This window comes from Panthera pardus, unplaced genomic scaffold (assembly GCF_024362965.1).
Source record: "Panthera pardus isolate Hobbes unplaced genomic scaffold, ASM2436296v1 HiC_scaffold_22, whole genome shotgun sequence".
NCBI lineage: Eukaryota > Metazoa > Chordata > Mammalia > Carnivora > Felidae > Panthera > Panthera pardus.
The window spans coordinates 34171156-34194068 of NW_026526788.1; the positions used below are offsets into that span (position 1 = coordinate 34171156).

The 22913-nt window shown below is 36.8% G+C and overlaps 1 protein-coding gene across 4 annotated transcripts in view; it reads left to right on the forward strand.

The window, feature by feature from the left end:
* Positions 1-22913, forward strand: part of ADK (adenosine kinase) — a 513465-nt gene that overhangs the window by 25091 nt on the left and 465461 nt on the right. For 2 of the 4 annotated variants that reach the window (XM_019444618.2, XM_019444619.2), the window contains exon 2: positions 16059-16133. The exons of the other annotated variants lie outside the window; for them this stretch is intronic. In XM_019444618.2, the coding sequence (XP_019300163.1) occupies positions 16059-16133 (75 nt within the window). The remainder of the gene's footprint in view (positions 1-16058; positions 16134-22913) is intronic. 4 annotated transcript variants of the gene reach the window in all.

Genomic DNA, 22913 nt, shown 5'->3' on the forward strand with positions numbered 1-22913 from the left:
TGGCATTTTATAAATGCAGTGTTCTCTCATTAAAGCAATTTGAACCCCCTAGAGAATAGTGTTATCTGAGAATAATTGTTTAAACTTTAAAAATTTTAAATAGAAAGCAAACTAACCTATTTAATTCCCTCATTTTACATTTCAAGAAACGAAAGCTAAGAGATGTTGGGATTTGTGTAAGCTCACACAAATAGTTGCAGATCTTGAACTAGAATCCAGATCTCTAGACACTTGGTTCAATGCCCTTTATAGTGTAGCATTCAACTATTAGGAATTCATAAACAGTGATTTAAATTAAAAAAAAATTATTTATGAGAGAGAGACAGAGTGCGAGTAGGGGAGGGGCAGAGAGAGAGGAAGGCACAGAATCTGAAGCAGGTTTCAGGCTCTGAACTCTCAGCACGGAGCCTGATGAGGGGCTCGAACTCATGAACTGCGAAATCATGACCTGAGCTGAAGTTGGACACTCAACTGACTGAGTTGGCAAGTGACAACAGGATGCGCGCCAACAATGATTTAAATTAAAAGCATTTTTAAAGTTTATTTATTTTGAGAGAGAAAGACAATGTGAGTGGGGGTTGGGCAGAGAGAGAGGGAGATAGAGAATCCCAAGCAGGCTCCGTGAGGTCAGCATGGAGCCCGATGTGGGGCTTGATCCCATAAACCGTGAGATTATGACCTGAGCTGAAATCAAGAGTCAGTCGCTCAATTTACTGAGCAACCCAGGAACCCCAAATTAAAAGCATTTTTTAAAAAAACCTTAGATCTTTGAATGAATTTGGTGGAGATACTGTTTCTTTGGCTTACCATTTGCATTCTGCTCTGCTACATCATTACTGATGGAGAGTCTAAATTTATAGCCTCTAAAACCAGTTATCCTTGAAGAATAATGTTTGTCTTTTGTTATATATATCAGATTCCAGCTGGGCTTTATTTGGAAAATGATAGAACATATCTGATAAATTGATGCTTTTGTCATTTTTAATTGGCCCAATAGGAAAGTTGATGCTTGAGTTAAATTCAGGAGACAGGAAAATGTGCAGTGTCAGGACTAGATGAGAATCTTAGAGGGCATTTTACCTTTTCCTTTCTCTATACTGGACCTTGAGGCCCAAAGTGAAGGGTATGTCCTAGTTAGACAGTGGTAGAGCTTAGGATCGAACTTAGGTTTTCTGACTCCCACTTTATGTACTTTTCACTGAGCAATACTGTTTCGAAATACTGCTATGAATATTGCTTTGTTTTCCTAACATCAGTGTCTAGTCTGGTTTTGGGCATTGCTTAGAGCTGGATTTTGTCCCAGGGAAGACTAGGAAAATGAGGTAGGGAGATAGGGAGAGTGTTTGCTGTAGAGCTGAGGAACCCTATTCTTTGGCCTGCCCAGACAGGTCAGATTTGGTTTATTCTGGGACTTGACATGACTGTGCCCTACATGATGATTATGGAACCACTTTTGTGGGTTAGGCCTACATTGGAAAATTTATGTGGGTTGTGGGTTGGGTCCTATGGTGTTTTTCTCCTAACACTCAAGTCTTTTGAGATGCGTCCAGTAATATCTGCCAAGCCACTCAGATGGCGAACATTCATTTGGAGACTAAAATCTGGCTAAGAATGAAACTGCCTTACTTTGTTGAGTTGGTTTCTTTGGAGCCTTTAAATAGAATTTTCAAACTCATTGCAGGACTTGTGTCTTTTATAAGAATTATAAATTTCAGATTTACATAAACTTTTTTATGCTATGGGACTTCTTAGTGAGACAAGTGAGCTTTTAAATTAAAATGAAATTGTTTCATTTATGAAATATTCTGAAGAACTAAAACAGAAACCCTTCTGTTACAGAACTGTGCAGTGTTGTCAGTTGTTAATGCTCATATTTGTAAATAGGTCATCTTTCCTTGAAAAAGCATACAAGGTTTTCTAACTACAAATCTTTCCAGCCACAGTATTGCTACATTAAGAAATGTCAAAGATAAAAGGGAACCAAAATGATTGCCTAGACTGTTTGAATGTTAACCCTTTCCTGTAACATTGTTAACATTCATATTTCTTTATCTCTTCATACCTACTCAGTTTTAAATTATTTCAAAAACGTTATAATAAAACATAAGTATGGATTTTTATTTTCAAAAAGCAAAGCTAACTTATAAATAGGGTGACCATATGTTCCAGTTTGCCCAGGACATTCCTGGATCATACAGTTATCCTGGCATAATTATTAATAGCTCTTCCTTTATTCTCAAAGGTGTCCTGTTTGGGTGATAAATTATCTGGTCACCTACTTATACACTGTAATAATTTTGTTGTAGTAGATTTTGGTCATTGAAGTGTTACTTGAAATAGGACCATACAAGAATGGAATATTAGCCTTTGGGGGGGGGGTATATTTGGATGTTTTTCATTGGTCAGGTATTTTTATTGTGCTGAGAGTTCTGGATGTCTAAATCTAGTATTTTAAACATGAAAGCATATGATTTGAAGTTGGGAATCATTTATTTGTTGTCTGACTTTTGGCAGGTTTTAAAACGTTTTAAACCTTGTGTTCTTGTTAAACAGAGGTAATTGCAATACCTATCCTATGGGGTTATTGTGAAGATTTAAAGACAGTAACATAAAAAAATAAAGACAACATATAAAAATGCTCAAGCTCTAAATAACTGTGTTAGCCTTGTCACATATGTGCTTCTGAAAACTGAATTTAAAACGAACAATTTTGGGGTGCCTGGCTGCCTTACTTGGAAGAGCATGCCGCTCTTGATCTTGCGGTTGTGAGTTCAAGACTCACATTAGGTGTAGAGATTACTAAAAAAATAAATAAAATGAACAATTTTATCTAGATTAAGGGAATTTACTATTTAATAGAGCACTTCTGTAGAAGTGTTTTACTGTAACAGGAACAGGGACTTAATAGCAGTTGAAGATATATGTGTGGGTTTTTTGGAAGGAAAGGGCTGAAATTTCAACATATTTGTATGCTGAAAAGAATGATGCCATAGGAAGCAAAAACACAGATGATGCTGGAAAGAGGGAATAGATCATTTCTTTCTTTTTTTTTTTTTTTGTCAAAAAGAGATTTATGAAATAAGTGTATCATTAGGGAAGTCTATAAACTTTATTTTTTATTTTTTTTGTCAAAAAGGAAGAGCTTTATTAAATAAGTTACTGTATCAGAGATCATTTTCTTGAGAATGCAAGGAAGTGTATTCAAAATACAAATGCAAGGATTGGCCTTACAGAGCCCAAGGGACACAAATATTTCCTTATTTGTCTATTCACTTGGCTAGTGAAAAAAAAAATGCCAACAAAATAATTTATATACAGTAAAATCAATGATCATAAGTTCACTGAATTTTGAATATGAATGTCTATATTCATATTCATATTCATATAAATACAACTCAGGTCAATATATAAAACATCTTCATCTCCCCTGCCTCTTTTCAGTCAATCCTGTTATTTCCTGTTGCATCCAGGCAACCATTTTCTATCAGTAGTTACTGGTTTGCCTGTTGTAGAACTTCATATAAATGGAATTATACAGTAAGTACTATTTGTGTCTCTTTACTTTTATCTGTTTACTTTTGTTCAATAATAATTTTGAGATTTATCCATTTTGATGTGTATATCAGTAGTTTGTTCCTTTTCATTGCTGAGTAATATTCCATTATATGGAACTGTTGGTGGACTTTGGGTTGTTTCTAGTTTTTGATTACTCTAAATAAAGTTGCTGTGAACATTTTTGTTTAAGCCTTTGTCTAGACTTGTGTAAATACCTGGGTGTGGAATTGCTGTGTCCTAGGATAAATGTCTATTTAACTTCAGAAACCACCAAACCACTTTTAAACCACTTTTTTAAAATGGAAAGCTAAACACATTTGACATTCCCACCAGTGGTGTTATAAGACTTCCAGTTATTCTATATTCTTAACAATGTTTGGCATTTTTTATTTTAGTCATTCTGGTGGGTGTGTAGTTACATTTCATTGTGGTTTTAGTTTGCAGTTCCTTGATGGCTAATGGTGTTGTGATTATACACTGTTTGCTTATCTTTTGTTTTGAACTGCCAGTCATTTCAAGTCTTTTACCTATATTTTGACTCAGTTGTCTTTTTATTGCTGATTTGTAGTTTTTATATTCTGGATACAAGTTATTTGTCAGATTATATATACACACACTCTTAAACACACTTTGATATGTAGCAGATGTTTTCTCCCCATTTTGAGCCATGCCTTTCCATCTTTTGGGAGCAGAAGTTTTAAATTTTGATGAAGTCAAATTAATTGATTTGATTTATTTGTTAGTTATTACCTATTGTGTTCTTAGAAATCTTTCCTTATCCCTGTCACAAAATTGTGAAACTATTCTGTTATGTTTTCTTCTAGAAGCTTTATAGTTTTAGTTTTCACATTTAGGTCTATGATCCATCTAAAACTAAATTCTTGCTATGGTGTAAGAGTTTCTCAAAAAAGTCCTCAGTCAATTGATTAAATTGGTGTATGTTTTTCCTAGGACTTACTATTCTGATCCATTGAACTATTTGTATATTGCTCTGCTGGTGCCCCCTGTCTTAATTATTGTAATTTTGTAAGATTGATATGGTTTCTTTAAATTTTTTTATTGAATTCAGTAATGAAGCTATCTGGGTCTGAAATATTTTTTTGGGTAAAACAGAAAATTTTAAATTACAAATTCACTTTCTTTAACTGATACATAATTAGTCAGATTTTCAATTTTTTCCTGTGTCAGTTTTGGAAAGTTGCATTTTTAAGGAAATCTGTTCTAATTTATTGAGTTATTACACAGTTGCTCATAATATTTCCCTAGTATTCTTTTTTTTTTTTTAATGTTTTATTTATTTTTGAGACAGAAAGAGACAGAGCACGAGCAGGGGAGGGGCAGAGAGAGAGGGAGACACAGATTCTGAAGCAGGCTTCAGGCTCTGAGCTGTCAGCACAGAGCCCAACGTGGGGCTTGAACCCACAAACCGTGAGATCATGACCTGAGCCGAAGTTGGACGCTTAACCACCTGAGCCACCCAGGCACCCCCCTAATATTCTATTATTGCGTGTAGTGGGGGAGATCAGTCTTATAAGGGTTTACCAATCATATTAATCTTTTTAAAGACCCAGATTTTGGTTTTGTTAAATTTAAATTTCTGTTTTGGTAATATGCTTTCTATTTCATTTATCTTTGGTCTCATCTTTTCCCTTCTACTCTTTTGGAGTTAATTTGCTCTTTTGCTAGGTTTTTTTTGTTTTGTTTTGAGTCAGAAGTTTAGATTATTGATTTTAAACCTTTCCTGTTTTCTAATATATGTACTTCATATATGAAATTTCTCCCACTAAGTACTTCTTTGATTACATCATACAAATTTTTTTTTTTTTAACATTTATTTATTTTTGAGACAGAGAGAGACAGAGCATGAACGGGGGAGGGGCAGAGAGAGAGGGAGACACAGAATCCGAAACCGGCTCCAGGCTCTGAGCCATCAGCCCAAAGCCTGACGCGGGGCTCGAACTCACGGACCCTGAGATCGTGACCTGAGCTGAAGTCGGACGCTTAACCAACTGAGCCACCCAGGCGCCCCAACATCATACAGATTTTTATATGTGTGTTCAATTCAAATTATTTTCTAATTTTTATTGAGATTTCTTGAATCCATGGGTCATTTAGAAGTTAGTTTCATGGCCTAGCTTATAGTCTGTTTTGCTGAATGTTACATGTGTTTTCAGTCTTTAATTTCAGTCAGCAGTATTTTGAGGTTTTCAGTGTAGATGTTGTGCACATTTTTCATTAAGTAAATAAATATTATGGTAACTGGGTATAGTGTCCTATAAATACCAGTTAGGTCAAGTTTAATTCGTTTACTTAATTGTTATTAACTGTTATTTAATTGAGATATAATTCACATACCATAAAATCTACCATTTTAAACTAACTGTACAGCTCTTCGGGGTGCCTGCGTGGCTCAGTCGGTTGAGAGTCTGACTTCAGCTCAGGTCATGATCTCACAGTTTGTGGGTTCGAGCCCCGCATCAGGCTCTGTGCTGACTGCTTGCTCACAGCTTGGAGCCTGCTTCAGATTCTGTGTCTCCTTGTCTCTCTGCCCCTCCCACCTCACGCTTTGTCTCACTCTGTTTCTCAAAAATAAATAAATGTAAACTGTACAGCTCAGTGTTTTTTAATATATTTACAAGGTTGTATGACTATTACCACTATCTAATTCCAGAACATTGTCATCACCCCAAAACTAAACCTCATACTTGTTAGCAGTCACTCACCATTTTTTCTGTCCATCCCCTGGCAATTCACTAATCTACTTTGTCTTTGTGGTTTGCCATATTCTGGACATTTCGTAAGTGAAATCATAATATTTGGCCTTTTGTGTCTGGCTTCTTTCATTGAGTATAATGTTTTCAAAGTTCATTTATGTTGTTGCATGTATCAGTATTTCATTCCTTCTTGTGGCTGAGTAATCGATAGTATGTATATCCTACATTTTATCCATCTTTTGATGGATATTTGTATTTCCACTTGAGTATTACGAATAACGTTGCTATAACCATTCATGTATAAGTTTTTGTATTGTCACATGTTTTTATTTCCCATACTTAGAAGTGGAATTGCTGGGTCATATGCTAAGTTAATGTTTACTTTTTCAAGAAACTGTCCAACTCTTTTTCAAGCTAGCTGCTCATTTCCAACAACAATGCACGAGGATTCCGCTTTCTCCACTTGTTGCCAATACTTGTTATTGTCTCCCAATCTTTGCTGAGAGGCTCTGTGTGCTTGTTGAGGCATACCTTTTAACATTCAGGCAGGCTTACAACTCTGCCATAATCTTTATTTCCTGCTTGTGCAGAGACTCATGGCTCAGAGATGATTGCTTAGGACCTTTTCAGGTCTTGAGCACGCCACAGCTCTGGGCACATGTGCATAGCTTTCTAGGTCCTCAGGAATATTCAGAACTTTTCAGAGCCTTTTGTGGATGTCTCCTGCCTCCATTTTTCCTTTTAAGTTTTTTGGTTAGCTTCTTGTGTGTGCCAACTGCTTCAGACAGCTGGGAGGTTAAACAATTGCAGCTGATTGTTTTTGACAAATGCTCCTGGGGAAAAGGGTGTTAGAGCTGGGCAAGCTCGGAGTCAGGTCAAATAATGAGAAGCCTCAGGAGTGGGGTTTTTCAGGGAACTGCCAGTAAGCTTAAATAATAGCAGTTCTCTGAAGATAGGGCTTTGAAAGAGCTCCAGTCCTGTTTGGACCTGTCTAGCAGCTGCTAGGCTCCTGGTTTTCACTGTGTGTGTGGGCTTTTGCTTTTTAAGGCTACCATGGAGCTGGGAAGAGGGGAATGGGAATAGAGCAAGTTAAAATGGCACAAAACTTGCTGTTTAAAAAAAATTTTTTTTAAATGTTTTATTTATTCTTGAGAGAGAGAGACAGACAGACAGACAGAGACAGAGCATGAGTGGGGGTGGAGCAGAGCAAGAAAGGGACACAGAATCTGAAGCAGGCTCCAGGCTCCGAGCTGTCAGCACAGAGCCCGACGCGAGGCTAAAACTCACAAGCCGTGAGATCATGACCTGAGCTGAAGTCGGATGCTCAACTGACTGAGCCACCCAGGCGCCCCCAAAACTTGCTGTTTTAAATGAGATTTGGCCTTTTTTAGAAAATGCCCCCCAGATTATTGTAAGCCTTTGGTTAGTATTTAAGATTCTGATGAAAAAGTTGATTTTGACATTTTTTTTTTGCCAGTGTTCTTGTTGCTTTTATGGAGAGACAATTTTTGGAGGCTCTTATTTTGCTATTCCTCATGATGTCATGATGAGGACATTTTAAGCTTTTTTGTTATTGTAACTTTTTAAATATACTTTTCCTTTTTGTTATTTTAAACTTTTTAAACATACTTTTTCTTTCTTTTGAAATACTTTAAAACTCGCAAGAAGTTACAAAAATAGTACAGAGAGATCCTGTGCACTCTTCACCCAACTTCCCTTAATGATACAGGATAAGTTGACCACAGATATTACTAGAATGTTATCAGTTTTCACACATACTGTTTTTTTATTGGTGTGGTGGTGGTGGTGTATAGATCTGCGAAGTTTTATCATGTCCAGATTAGTGTAACCATTAACATAGTTAAGGTACTAAACTGTTGTATCATCACAAAAAACCTGTTTTGTGTTATCCCTTTATGGTCACCTCCCCTCAACCTTAGCCCCGGCAGCTACGAATCTATTCTTTAACAATGTAATTTTTCTCACTTTGAGAGTGTTATATAAATGGAATCATACAGTATGTAACACATAAATAAGGCTTTTATATTCACTCAGCATATGTCTTCGAAATCCATCCAAATTGTATCCTAGTTCATTTCTTTTTATTACTGAGTGTTAGTCCATTGTATGGGTGTACCACAGTTTACCTGCTCACTTGTTTGAAGGACATTTGGTTGTTTCTAATTTTTTTTTACTATTACAGATAAAGCTGTTATGAACATTTGTGTACAGGTTTCTGTGTGAACTAAGTTCTCATTTTTCTAGGATAAATATCTCATAGTGTGATTCCTTTCTTATTTTTGTGTTTTACCAATTACTGAAAGAGGGGTGTTAAGATTGTGTATTTATCTAATTTGTTTCTGTCAAGTTCCCCCCCCCCCCCCGCCAAGTATTTGAAGCCATTTCTTTTCTTGATGAAATGATTTATTTATTTGAAATCCTTTTTATATGGTGATACTCCTTGTTTTAAAGTCTACCTAGTCTATACAGCATAGGGAGTAAAGTTAATGGTATTGTAGTAGCATTGTATGTAGACAGATGGTAGCTACACTTGTGAACATAACGTACAGAGTTGTCAAATCATTATGTTGTACACCTGAAACTAATGTAATGTTGCATGTCTACTATACTTTAATAAAAAAATAAAATCTACCTTTGCTGATATTAATATAGCCACTGAAGTTTTCTTATAGTGTTTGCATAGTATATCTTTCTATTCAGTCTTTAATTTTCAAACTCTCTGTGCCTTTATATTTAAAGTGTATCTCTAGTAAATAACATTTAATTTGCTTTTAATCCAGTGTGATTATCTTTTAGTTGGAGTATTTGATCCATTGACATTTAATATAATTACTAATATGGTTGGTATTAATAATGTTTTCCAATTATCCTTTATGTTGTTTTGTCTTTCATGCCTTTTTTTTCTAAGTTGAGTATTTTATAGTTTTTCATTTTATATCCTCTATTGGATTTTGTTGTATTATCATTTAGCGATTGCTCTAGGGAACACAACATTCCTTTTTAACTTATTAAACCTATCTTGAATTAATGATCTGTCATTTCACCTTTAAAATCTAAATTTACTCTAGACTCAGTCTTGATCTTTGGGAGCCTGAGAAAAGCAGCAGTCTATTGATAGAAAAGGTCAGAACGTAGAATTGCAAAATTGCTCAAAGCCCTTGTGATTATCATACACTAGCCGTTGAGAAGACAAATATAATTAAGATTTAAAAAATTATTTCACCTTTTATGTCTCGCTGATTGGGATCAATTAAGATAAAATACAAAGTAACCCCTAAAATCAGTTAAAAGTTTATCAAAGAACTTATAGAACCTAGGGGGAGAGAATGAATAAAACTTTGGGAGGAAGGGCAGCAGTACTTAACACAGAACTCCAGAAGCTCTCATCCATACTGTGAACATCAACTTGTGCAGCTTTCCATGAGAACCTTTTGGTAGGAGTTAGGTAGAGAAGATTTTCTAAAAGGTTGCATATGAGAAAATTTTAAAAAGATGAATGGGAATTTGCTAGGCAAAAGAAGTAGGGGAAGGACTTTTAGTCTTTCTTGGGGAACAAGGGAAGTGTTATGATCAGCAAATAGATTGTGTGTATTAGAATGGTAAGTGATAAAGTGAAAGACGCACTGTATTTCAGTGCTTTTTTTTAAATTTTAATTTATTTTTTTATTAGAGAACACATGTGAGCAGGGGAGGGACAGAGGGAGAGGAAGAGAGAGAATCCCAAGTAGGCTCCATACTGAGACAATGTGGGGCTCCATCCTGTGACCCTGGGATCACAACCTGAGCCAAAACCAGAAGTTGTGTTTCTATTTAAGAAACTAGCCATTTTAAAGAATTAGTGTTTTTAGCAAAGTTTTAATTTGTCATATTGGAATGAAGTCATATTAGTTATATGATGATGGAGAGTAGTTTAAATTATTTGCTTTTGGAAATAACTGTATAATTTTTGTTAAGTAATCTCTATTCCAAACATGGGGCTCAGACTTACAACCCAAGATCAACAGTTGCATGCCTTGCTGACTTGAGCCAGACCAGGTGCCCCAAGAAATAATTGTTTAATTTTAACTTACTCTATGAAGACTTCTCTTTTTTTTTTTTTTTTTTTGAGGGTTTTCTAGCTCTTATGAAGACTTCTCTTATGTACTATTTTAAATTTTGTTGCTACCTCTTACACTAGCCACTGTTGCAGCAACAGGTTCCACGTGGGTTTCGGACAATTACAACCTAATAGCATTTCTCATCAGGGCCATGCTGCATACTTTTTTTAAGGGGAGATAGTAGTCACCATATAAATTCTCTCTCTTTTGTCCTTTAGACAGGGATCTCTGAGTTACATTTCAACTTTTCCTGAAAAGTTTGAGCCACAATCACCTATAGTGATGGGATTGAGTGATATCATCTGTAATCATGGCCAGCTCAGTAACACATCTTCATAGGCTTTTCCTCCTTTCCTGTTTCAGTCTCTCATCTCTTGCCTCTGCTTCCTGGAATCACTTTTCAAATAAGTGCCCTGTTTATAAGTCTTTGTTTCAGACTTGCTTTTGGGAGAACCTATCCCAAGACACCATCTTTTTTTTTTTTTTTTTTTTTAATGTTTGCCTATTTATTGTATTTTTAATGTTTACCTGTGAATGTATACTTGTTTATCGTTACCTGTTTATCATAAAGCATACAGACAAATGGAAAAGATGCATAGGGCAAGTGCTATGTGTGGGTTTTCCAACACCACCAAGCAATTAACTCAATTCTGACACTATCTACATGGAGATAGTGTTAGATGCCACAAGTTAAGAGCTCAGTTCCACAAGATTGTCCCTTCCCACACTTCAGATTCTGGATTCCATCTGTACTTTTTTTTTTTTTTTTAATGTTTATTTATTTTTGAGAGAGAGACACAGCATGAGTGGGGGAGGAGCAGAGAGTGAAGGAGACAGAATCCAAAGCAGGCTCCAGGCTCTGAGCTGTCAGCACAGAGCCCGATGCGGGGCTCGAACCCATGAATCGTGAGATCATGACCTGAGCCAAAGTCGGATGCTTAACTGACTGAGCCACCCAGGTGCCCCTCCACCTGTACTTCTGACCAACCAGTTCGAGATCAGAGATTCCCATGACCCCCTACTTGGGTTCATTTAATTTTTTGGAGTGGTTCATAGAACTCAGAGAAGCATTTTACTTACTAGATTATGGTTTATAATTGTCAGATGACAAAACAAACAATTTAGTGATGAGTTTCATGTCCTTTATTCAAGGGAAAAACTGTGTGGATTTGGGGTGTACAGTGCCTTAGAAGCAGTGGAATACTCCTCCCAAGGGATTTTGGGCAAGCATGTATTTTGTAGAGTGTTAGAAGGGGCAACGTGGAAATGGCATGATTGGCTAGGATTGCATATCTGACTTTATTTAGAGACATCAAGGAACAAGCAAATAAGTATAGAGTTGTCTGGTGTTAGGGGAGTAGCTGACTGGATATACCACATTTCTGGTCATTCTGACCATTTACAGGAACACAAAAGTTAAAAAAAATTTTTTTTAATGTTTATTTATTTTTGAGACAGAGACAGAGCATGAAAGGGGGAGGGTCAGAGAGAGAGGGAGACATAGAATCCGAAGCAGGCTCCAGGCTCTCAACTGTCAGCACAGAGCCTGACGCGGGGCTTGACTCACGACTTGACTCACGACTCATGGACTGTGAGATCATGACCTGAGTGGAAGTTGGATGCTTAACCGACTGGGCCACCCAGACGCCCCGGAACACAAAAGTTTAGTTTGCTGATGATGCACCCTGGGCTGGAGATGGCTCCATCTTAGGCTTAGAAATTTATTTTAACGTTATAAAAGGATATAACTGAGGAACAGCTGGAAGGAAGAGATGCATAAGCCAAGGTATGTGAGAAAGGACAGGAACTTCATGCTCTGTGAGCCCCTTTCCCCAAATCTCCAGATATGTTCACCAGTCTGGAAGCTCTCTGAAACTCATCCTTTTGGATTTATATGGAGGCTTCATTACATAGGCATAGTTGATTAAATCACTCCCTGGAGGTGGGGGGACTACTAATCCTCTAGTCCCCTGAGGTTCCCCTTGGAATCACCCCCATCCTTAGGTTACCTAGGAGTTTTCCAAAAGTAACCTCATTAATATAACAAAAGATACCTTTATCCCACTCCTCAGAAATGCCAAGGTTTTTAGGAGCTCTTTGCCAGGGATCCAGAAGAAGGCCAAACGTGCATTTCTTATTCTAAATCACAATATCACAGAAAGGTATGGGAGTGGGGGGATTGAACTTCTGTGCACTCTGGGCGGTACCACCTTCCCAGCAGTTGTGTTCACCAACCCAGAAGCTTCTACACCATCTTAATTTATTATGTTTTTAAGATTTATGTTAAAATTTTGATTGGTATCTGCTAGTATATTTATTGAGTTACTCTTGGGGAGGTAGTTTAGGTGTATAGTTCGAGAATTAGAAATAACTTAATAAGACACGAGGCAGCCTATATATGTGAATAAGTGGAATTTGTTTAAATGCATAAATCTATTACCGTCTGTTGGAGATATACAAAGAAAATCTCAAATCTTGGTTGAACATATTTTTTCAAGCTCCATGTTTCTGTGACAGTAAAAGTAAAATCCATATAACCTGTCTCACAAAGGCAAGGGAAAGAAATCCAAGAGATCTGCTGAGAATTAATTAAGACTTTAGCCTCAGAGGAACTTAAATTAATGAACATGGATTCATAATGCCAATACTAACAATCTTGTCTATATTACAGCTTTATAATAAAAATGAATTATAAAATATAACAAGTTTACAAAATGAAATATGACAATTTATGTCTATTAGTAACAGAAAATGAGTCTGAAATTGTAATCAACAAAATAATTAACTTACATGTAATCAAAAGTCCAAAGAGGATATAGGTTTCAAGCGAAGCTTAATAGGTCCAACAATTTCATCAAATGACCCAGTTTCTCTGTGTCATGACTTAGTTTCCATTCTGCCCTCTGTGATGTCAGATTTACCTCAAGGCAGCCACCTGGGAACCTTGAGGTACTTAAATCTTCCAACACCTTCTGCATTTATACTCTGGAGGAAGATGTTTTATATATGAGCATTCCTAGAAAGGAAACCTTGGCGTCCTTTTTGATTTGACTGGTTTAGGTTACATGCCTATCTCTCAACTGATAAGTATGGGTAGAGAAATGCATTGTGCTGATTGGTTTAGACTTTGCTGTTCCTCCAGGTTAAGCCAGTCAGACTCACTCTCTCCATGAACTGGAGTAGGTCAGTTCCACCCAGATCTCTTTAGCATGTACCTTTGGAGTGAAAGTAGGAGGATGACAAGGAACAGATGACAAGCACACAATTCTGGTTTGTTAGAGAATGTCTTCAAATGACCTTAACTGAATTGTAATATTATTTGGCAATAACAAGGCAAATATTATGGTTATCTAGTTTATTAACAATAAATAATAAAAGAAAAAATTTCCAGTTAAATTTTTTCCTGATCACATTTCCCCTCCTCCTCCTCCTCCTTCTTCTTCTTTTTAAATTTTATAGAGAAGAGAGAGAGCAAGAGTGCAAGTGGGGGAAGAGGGCAGAGAGAGAGAGAGAGAGAGAGAGAGAGAGAGAGAATCTTAAGCAGGCTCCATGCTCAGCATGGATTCCAACTTGGGGCTCGATCCCACGACACTGGAATCATGACCTGAGCCATAATCAAAGTCAGATGCTAAACCAACTGAGCCACCCAGGCGCCCCAACAATCATCATTAATGATATATAAAAAATTTCTTCCAGTATTACATTTGACCAATTCAGTTCCAGTATATTCTTGCTCTGTGTGTAAATGTATTCGTGTCCATTTGCATTCAGGAAAAAAAAGTCTTGCTAGACAGATAAGTTTAGGAATATAAGTTTAAACAGGGTTCTGTGATTCATTCTGCTCATCTTTTTCCCCATATTTCTTAGAGTATAGAAACCTTAGGCCCAGAGAGGGTGCATTGGTTTATTAATACTATACTAAGTTTTCAAATGGAGTGCAATGAACTGTTTTGGGAATGCATGAGATGTTCAAAGCTTTGGCTTCTGAAAAAGAAATATCACAATTATTGTCCTAAAACTAAGAGGGGACAAGTTGGGGTGGAGCAATTGATACGAGGGTAGCAGAATATTTTGTGGTGTTAGAAATGTTACATATTTTGATTCTGGTGGTGGATTCATGACTGTATGCATTAAACCAAACACTAAAAAAGGGTGAGTAAAAAGAAACAGCTAAGCAGCCCAGTAACATCCCATGCTTTTTTTTTTTTTTTTTTTTTTTTTAAAAGCAAGTTCTAGGAGTTTTTATTGTTTGAATAACAATACAAAAATCAGGCAGAGAAGTTTCTAATAAAATGATGGCCAAGTTTTAATGTATCTGCCTGTTGATCCTTTATCTTCTAAGTACTTAAGATATTTTCTTTTTATATTAGATTTTTTTTTCTGATTATAAATGCAACTTAAGTCTGAATAGATAATTGTATTTTCTTTTAACTCTCCCTCGTTCAGCTTTCTTTAAACAGAAAAAAGGGGGGGCTGGCGCCCGTGTGACTCAGTCAGTTAAGTGTCTGACTTCATCTCAGGTAATGATCTTGCGATCTGTGGTTTTGAGCCCTGCATTGGGCTCTGTGCTGAGAGCCTGGAGCCTGCTTTGGATTCTGTGTCTCCTTCTCTCTCTGCCCCTCCTCTGCTCATGCTCTCTCTCTCTCAAAAATGAATAAACGTTAAAAAAAATTAAATTTATAAAATAAAAAGAGAAAGGGGAGAGAAAAAAGAACAAAGGGACAAATACCTCTTTGTTACGTATTCAGCCATAGTTGCCCGAACTGTGGTTTTAATGTGATACTGCAATTCAGTCTTCTAAATCATTATAGATTATAAGTGTAGGCTATATTTCATTCTCTTAAAGAAACTCTGGGGTACCAGTAGTATTGATATTACTGATAGTCTCCGTGTGATGAAGATAGAAACTGGTTTGGAGGCAACTGGAAGAGGTCTTCAGCAAACTGGAGACCAACGGGAGATTACACAGAGGCAAATTTCATTGAAAAACCTAGAAGAATGCTTCCCACTGAGGCTGACCCAACCATGGCCACTGGTCCATTTCTTGCTGTTAGTTGGGCTTCTGTTTAAGGCATCTCTTGTGGTGGAGTTGTAGCTTTCTCTTGGTTTTGAGCTACACTGGGATCATTGTGGAACATAGACTTCTTTGAAGTCTGTTAAACGTAATTGAAAATTTCACTATCTGTGATACTCATTGTGTGGGTCTCACCACATTCAGTTTGTCCAAGGTGGGGCTTTTGGCTGGACTCCTGGAGGACTTGCTGTAACCTCCCTAATCACTTTTGGTAGTTGGGTATTTTACTAGCTAGATAAAGTTAATTATCTGTCATGTTTGTTGGGTATAGAACTTTTGTTATGATAGAACTTAAAAAAACAGTCTAATTAGCTTTGGTCATTAGCTGTTGAATATTATGAAAAAAGATCACATGATCTGGTTTCTTCTATTTGATCCAATTTGAAAGTCATCCTCCTTTCTAAATAGCTTATGCTACCTCTAAAATGTTGTCTGAAATGTAAAAAGCAAATCAAAGGTTTAATAAACTAGCATGTTAGGTTTATTTTTGAGGTAAAGTGAAGATACATATTTTTATATTTGTGTGCATTTTATACATCAGCTTACTTTTAGAAGTATTTCTAACTTGTGCTTGCATTTTTGTGTGTTTTTTTCTAGTGAAAATATTCTCTTTGGGATGGGAAATCCTCTTCTTGACATCACTGCTGTAGTGGATAAGGATTTCCTTGATAAGTGAGTATTAAATTCTTCGTATGTACTATGTGAAACTTATATCAAAAGAAAAACTGTTGAAGACTTTGGACTCTAATACTTTCAATTGGAGGAAAACTCAGGAAATTTAATGTCATTAATAGTAAGTTGCATTATAATTATTTATGAATTGACCACAGTTTTCTCTGGGAAAACTTTAGGTACATTTGTTCAATCCTGTTGCTAGTTTCACTTGAAATTAATTAATTAATTCAAGTTTATTTTTGAGAGAGAGAGAGAGAGAGAAACTGCATGCACGTGCATGGGTGCGGGGCAGAGAGAGAGGGGGTGGCTAGAGGATCCGAAGCGGGCTCTGTGCTGACAGCAGAGAGCCTGATGTCTGGCTTGAACTCACGAACTGTGAGATCATGACCTGAGCCGAAGTCACACACTTAACTTGATTGGGCAACGCAGGTGTCCCTGAAATTTATTTTTTATTCTGTGCAAGGAAGAAGTATATATGATTTACCTAATGATTTAGTTCCTAAATTTTTAAATTGTTATCAGTGAACTACATCTGTCATGGTGCTATAACATAAATGGGAGAAGAAATAGGATTAGAGAGGACAAGAAGAATATGCAGGACATAATTCAGAGGTGATCATTCTATATTAATTCTCCCTTAATAGTAACTTCTGATGTTTTAAATTTAGCTGAGAAATCAGTTTGTGTTTATTTTTCTGGCTGTTTGACACCATTTGGTACAAAGAAAAAATTAAGTAGTAAAAAAGGGATTTATAATGAGGAAGCAAGTTCTGTCTGTGCCCAAGGGCAGCCACTTTTTTTTTTAACTGAGGTAAAGTTCACTTAAAATTTATAATTTTAACACTTGTAAAGTGTGTAATTCAATGACTGCCAATACATTTTTAGGGTTGTACAACCATCACTGCTATCTAATTCCAGAACATTTTCATCACCCTAAAAACAAAACTGTACCCAATGGGTAATCATTTCACTATCCCTGCCTGCCCTTTCCCCACCTCTGCTCCATGCTCTGATCTCTTGGGACCTACCATTCTGCTTTCTGTTTCTATGGATTTGCTTATTTTGGCCATTGTATTTCATATAAATGGAAACAGTTTGTGGCCTTTTGTGTCTGTCTTATTTCACTTAGCATGATGTTTTTCAAGGTTCATCCAAGTTGTAGCATGTATTAGTAACTCATTCCTTTTTGTGGCAAAATAATATTCCATTGTGTACACACACACACACACACACACACACAACACACACTGTATTGGTTGATGAGCACTTAGGTTGTTTCCTTTTTTGGCTGTTGTGAATCAAGCTACTATGAACATTTGTGTACGAGTTTTTGTGTGGACATGTATTTTCATTAATCTATGGTATTGGTATCTATTGGAGTGGGATTACTGAGTCATGGTAATTCTGTGTTTAACTTTTTGAGGAACTACCTAACTTTTCTACATGGTTGCACCCTTTGATATTCCTACCAGTAATGTATGAGGATTCCATTTTCTTGCCAAAACTTGTTCTTTTCCCTTATTAATTAATTAATTAATACTTATAATTTTTTTTATTTTTGATAGAGAGAGACAGCATAAGCAGAGGAGAGTGGCAGAGGGCGGGGGCGGGGGGAGAGAGAGAGAGAGAGAAAGAAAGAAAGAAGAAAGAAAGAAAGAAAGAAAGAAAGAAAGAAAGAAAGAAAGAAAGAATCTTAAGCAGGCTCCATGCTCAGCATAGAGCTGGATGCATTACTCAGTCCCACGACCCTTGCATCATTACCTGAGCCAAAGTCAAGAGTCAGATGCTCAACCAACTGAGCCACCCAGGCACCCCATTTTATTATTTTTAAATATTTTATTTTTTAAGTAATCTCTGCACCCAACATGGGGCTTGAACTCATAATACCGAGATTAAGAGTCACATGTTCCACTGACTGAGCCAGCCAGGCACCCCTTCCTTTGTTTAAATTATAGCCATCTTAGTGGGTGTAAAGTGATATTTCATTGTGGGTTTTGATTTGCATTTTTCTAATGACTAAAGATGTTAAACATCTTTTTCATGTGCTATTCATGTATATTAAAGTCCTTCACCCATTAAAGTCCTTCACCCATTTCTGAATTTAGTTGTTTGTCTTTTGTTGTTGAATTGTAAGTGCTCTTTATATATTCTGGATAATAGACCCCCTTATCAGATAAATGATTTGTAAACATTTTCTCCCTTTCTTTGGGTTATTTTTGCTTTCTTTATAGTTTCCTTTGATGCACAAAGATATTTAATTTTGATGAAGTTCAGTTTATCTATTTTTTCATTTGTTGCTTGTGCTCTTGCTGTCGTATCTGAGAATTCATTGCTAAATCCAGAATCACAATGTGTATGTGTTCTTTTAAGATTTGTTTTAGCACTTAAATTTAGGTGTTTGATTTGTTTTTAGTTAATTGTTTTATTAGTTATGTGTTAAGGGTTTAGTTCATTCTTTTGCATGTGGAAATCTGGTTATTTCAGCATCATTTATTGAAAAGACTATTCTTTTTCCCATTGAATGCTCTTGGTACTTCTTATGAAAATCAATTGCTTATAGACTTGAGGTTTAATTTCTGGATTCTCAATTCTTTCCACTGATCTTTATGTCTGTCCTTTTGCCATTACCACACTGTTTTGATTATTGCAGCTGATTATTTCAGTAGTAAGTTTTGAAGTAATGTGAGGAAGTGTGAGTCCTCCAACTTTGTTGTTTTCTAATTTAAGCTTGTTTTGTCTATTTAGGGGGTGCCTGGGTAGCTTACTCGGTTAAGTGTCCCACTTTGGCTTAGGTCATGATCTTGTGCTTTGTGATTTCGAGCCCCTCATTCGGCTCTTTGCTGACAGCTCAGAGCCTGAAGCCTGCTTCAGATTCTGTGTCTCCTCTCTCTTTGCCCCTCTCTGCTCATACTCTGTCTCTTTCTCTCAAAAATAAACATTAAAAAAAAAAAAGATGTCCATTTGGAATCTTTTGAAATTCCATATGAATTTTAGAATCAGCTTATCTATTTCTGCAAAAACGGCACTTGGCATTTTGTATGGGACTGTACTGAATTTGTAGATCAGTTTTGTAAGTACTGCCATTTTAACAATACTAAGTCTTTCAGTTCATGAACAGGGGATGTCTTTCCCTTTATTTAGGTTGTCTTTAAGTTGTTTCAAAAGTGTTTAGTAGTTCTCAGTGTGTAAGTCATATTTTCTTGGTTAAGTTTAATCCTAAGTATTTCATTATTTTTGATGTTACTGTAAATAGAATTGTTTTATTAAGTTTATTTTTCCTTGTTTGTTTTTTTCCACAGTACTTGTTAGTTGTTTATTTATCAAGAGAAACTATTCCATAGTCCAATATTCATGTTTCATAGTTCAGGAATACAGGTCAGTGACCAACTTCCGTGGAACCAACCGAAAGAAAGTCACTTTGCTCTCTGAAAGATACCATCCTTCATCATTTCCTCAAAATCTTTTCCGGGAATCATAATTTCTGTAGAAATCTATATAAACCTTCTTTCTGGTTTGTCCACAGCAAACTTTTAGGAAGCTGGAACCCCCAGGGTTATAATGAATGTTGCAACAATACGAAATTACAGATGCTTGGCCAGAAGGCCTTGCATCTGAAGTTTTAGCAAAGCACTGGAAGTCACGGTATTTATTCTCCTCAACACCATCTTCAAACCCAAACTTAATTTTACTTTTGGATTATTCATTGCTAGTACATAAAAATACAACTGATTTGGTGGGGGGACAACCATTGTTAACAAATTGTATTTTTTAATGCCCTGGAAACTACCCCTATAACTCTTTTAGGTAAACTTGTATGTCAAAGGATCAGGCAAGAATTTATAAATGTGTAAATTTGGCCTATTGTAATATAATAAGAAATGGCTCAGATCATGATCCCAGGGTCATGGGATCCAGCCCTGTGAAGGACTCTGTGCTGAGCATGGAGCCTGCTTAAAATTCTCTCTTTCCCCTGCTTGCTCTCTCTCTCTGTCTCTCTCTCTCACATTCAAATTTATTTATTTATTTTTAAATGTTTATTTTTGAGAGAGAGAGAACACGTGCAAGCAGGGGAATGGCAGAGAGAGAGGGAGATAGAAGATACAAAGTGGGCTCTGCGCTGACAACAGAGAGCCTGATGTACGGCCCAAACTCATATTTATGTCTCTATATAGACTGATGTCTTGCCTATAGACTTGTGGGTTAATTTCTGGATTCTCAATTCTTTCCCATTGATCTTTATGTCTTTCCTTTTGCCACTACCACACTGTTTTGATATTGCAGCTGATTATTGCAGAAGTAAGTTTTGAAGTAATGTGACAGAGTGTGAGCCCTCTAACTTTGTTGTCTTTTAAGATTGTTTTGTCTATTTAGGGGGTGCCTGGGTAGCTCAGTCGGTTGAGTCCCACTTTGGTTGTGAGATCATGACCTGAGCCGAAATCAAGAGTCACATGCTCAACTGACTAGGCTACCCAGGAGCCGCTAAGATTTTTTATTTTTTAGGTAATCTCTACACCCAACATATGATTAGAACTCACTACCCTGAGATCACACGCTCCACTGACTGAGCCAGCCAGGCCACCCTGCATTTATTTATTAAAAAAATTTTTTTTAATGTTTATTTATTTTTGAGAGACAGAGAGACCAAACATGAGCAGGGGAGGGGCAGGGAGAGAGGGAGACACAGAATCCGAAGCACCCTCCAGGCTCTGAGCTGTCAGCGCAGAGCCTGACGCAGGGCTCGAACTCACAAACCGTGAAATCATGACCTGAGCCCAAGTTGGAAGCTTAACTGACTGAGCCACCCAGGCGCCCCAGGATATTTGTTTTTAAAAGTTCATGCAAATGTGATCAGAATGGTTGTGATCTGACAGCTGTGTGCTGATACTACAGAGAGCTCAAGTCACTTCTTTGTTTCATTAGCAGCTCATCCTAAATAAGCTGAAACTTAGTATTTTTGTTTTGAGTTTTAATTTTTAAACTTGATTTTTGACGTCAGTACTTGGAGATAAAAAGCAAGGTTTTGGATCCTAATCGTAAATGTAGAGACTTTCCTATTCTTATGTTCCAGAACATTTTTTTCCAAAATACACTTTGAAAGCATTCCTTATTATTTCACTAGACTGTGTTTAATTTACATTTCAGACCATATTTAGTTAAGTGTTTTTTATATTTGAACTGTGTAAAAATAAATTTTCTGGGAATAGTTGGGTACTAACCAAATGAATAAATATATATTTATTAGTCTCTTACACTGTGAAAACGAGTTAACTATCAAAATTTTTTGGATAGAATTTGTTTTCTGATTCTGATTTTTTAAAAAAATATCTGGCCTTGGGGCATCTGGGTGGCTTAGTCAGTTAAGTGTCCTGCTCTTGATTTCGGCTCAGGTCATGATCTCATGGTTTGGGAGTTTGATCCCCAAGTAGGTCTCTGCGCTGACAGTGTGGAGCCTGCTTGGAATTCTCTGTCTCTCTCTGCTCTTCCCTTGTGCTCTCTTTCTCTCAAAATAAATAAATAAACTTAAAAAAAGGTATCTGGGGGGTGCCTGGGTAGCTCAGTTGGTTGAGCATCCAACTTTGGCTCAGGTCATCATCTCACAGTTTGTGAGTTGGAGCCCCACGTCAGGCTGTGTGCTGATGGCTCAGAGCCTGGAGCCCACTTTGTGTCTCCCTGTCTCTCTGCCCTTCCCCTGCTCATGCTCTGTATCTCTCTCTTACAAAAATAAGTAAACATTAAAAAGAGAAAAAGTATCTGGCCTTTTGAATAAAAAATACTTATCAATGTACAACTACTGCTAGTTAAAAAGTAAACTAGTCTAAAGGTTTATTGTTTTTAAGTTCATTTATTTATTTTGAGAGAGAGAGAGAGAGAGAGAGAGAGAGAGAGTGCAAGCAGAGGAGGGACGGAGAGGGAGGGAGAGAGAGAATCCCAAGCAGGTTCTGTGCTTTCAGCATGGAGCCCAACGAGGGACTTGGTCCCATGAACTGAGACCATGACCCAAGCCCAAATCCAGAGTTGGACACTCAACCGACTGAGCCACCCAAATGCCCTAGTACTGAAAATTTTTAAGGAATAATGTTAGTCCTTTGCTGCATCTTCCACCTCTCCCCTTGCTTTTACCCTATATCCCAAAAGTGCTATTTTTCCAAAAGAAACCATTTCTAATTCTTAGCTGTTCTTTCCTGGTATCCAATTGTTTCTAAATAATACACTAATATTGCTGTATGTGATTTTTATAAGGCTGGTTGATTGGAGAGGCAAAGAATAAATGTTCCTTTAGTGTAGGGAAAGGATACAAGAACACGATTGCATTAGGAGGGTTTCCTGAACAGAGGACACAACACTCCGTGTGGAGGGGCACATTTGATCTTCAAGTTCCTGTGGGAGGATATAACCTAATCATGTTCATGAATGTTAGTGGAAAGGATTTCCTCTGGCCTTCTGAGAACTTTGCTTTTGCCATTTTTTACCAGGAATTTTTATAATTTCTTGGTGTTTAATTGTTGAAGAGTCTCTGGTTACTTATCTCATTGTTGTCCAGGTTCTAGTAACTGTTAAAAACTGCTGTACATTCCTGAATGTTTACTGTGAGAGTAGGCGAATTGAAGGTTAATTTCTCATGCATACAATCTGACTAGCAATCCCAAGCTTAGGGTCTGTTTGAGGTCTGTATTACTAGGTATTTCTTAGGTTTCTCAGTTTTTATTTATTTATTAAAAATTTTTTTTAAAATTTTATTTATTCTTAAGCACTACCCCCCACCGTAGGCTTGAACTC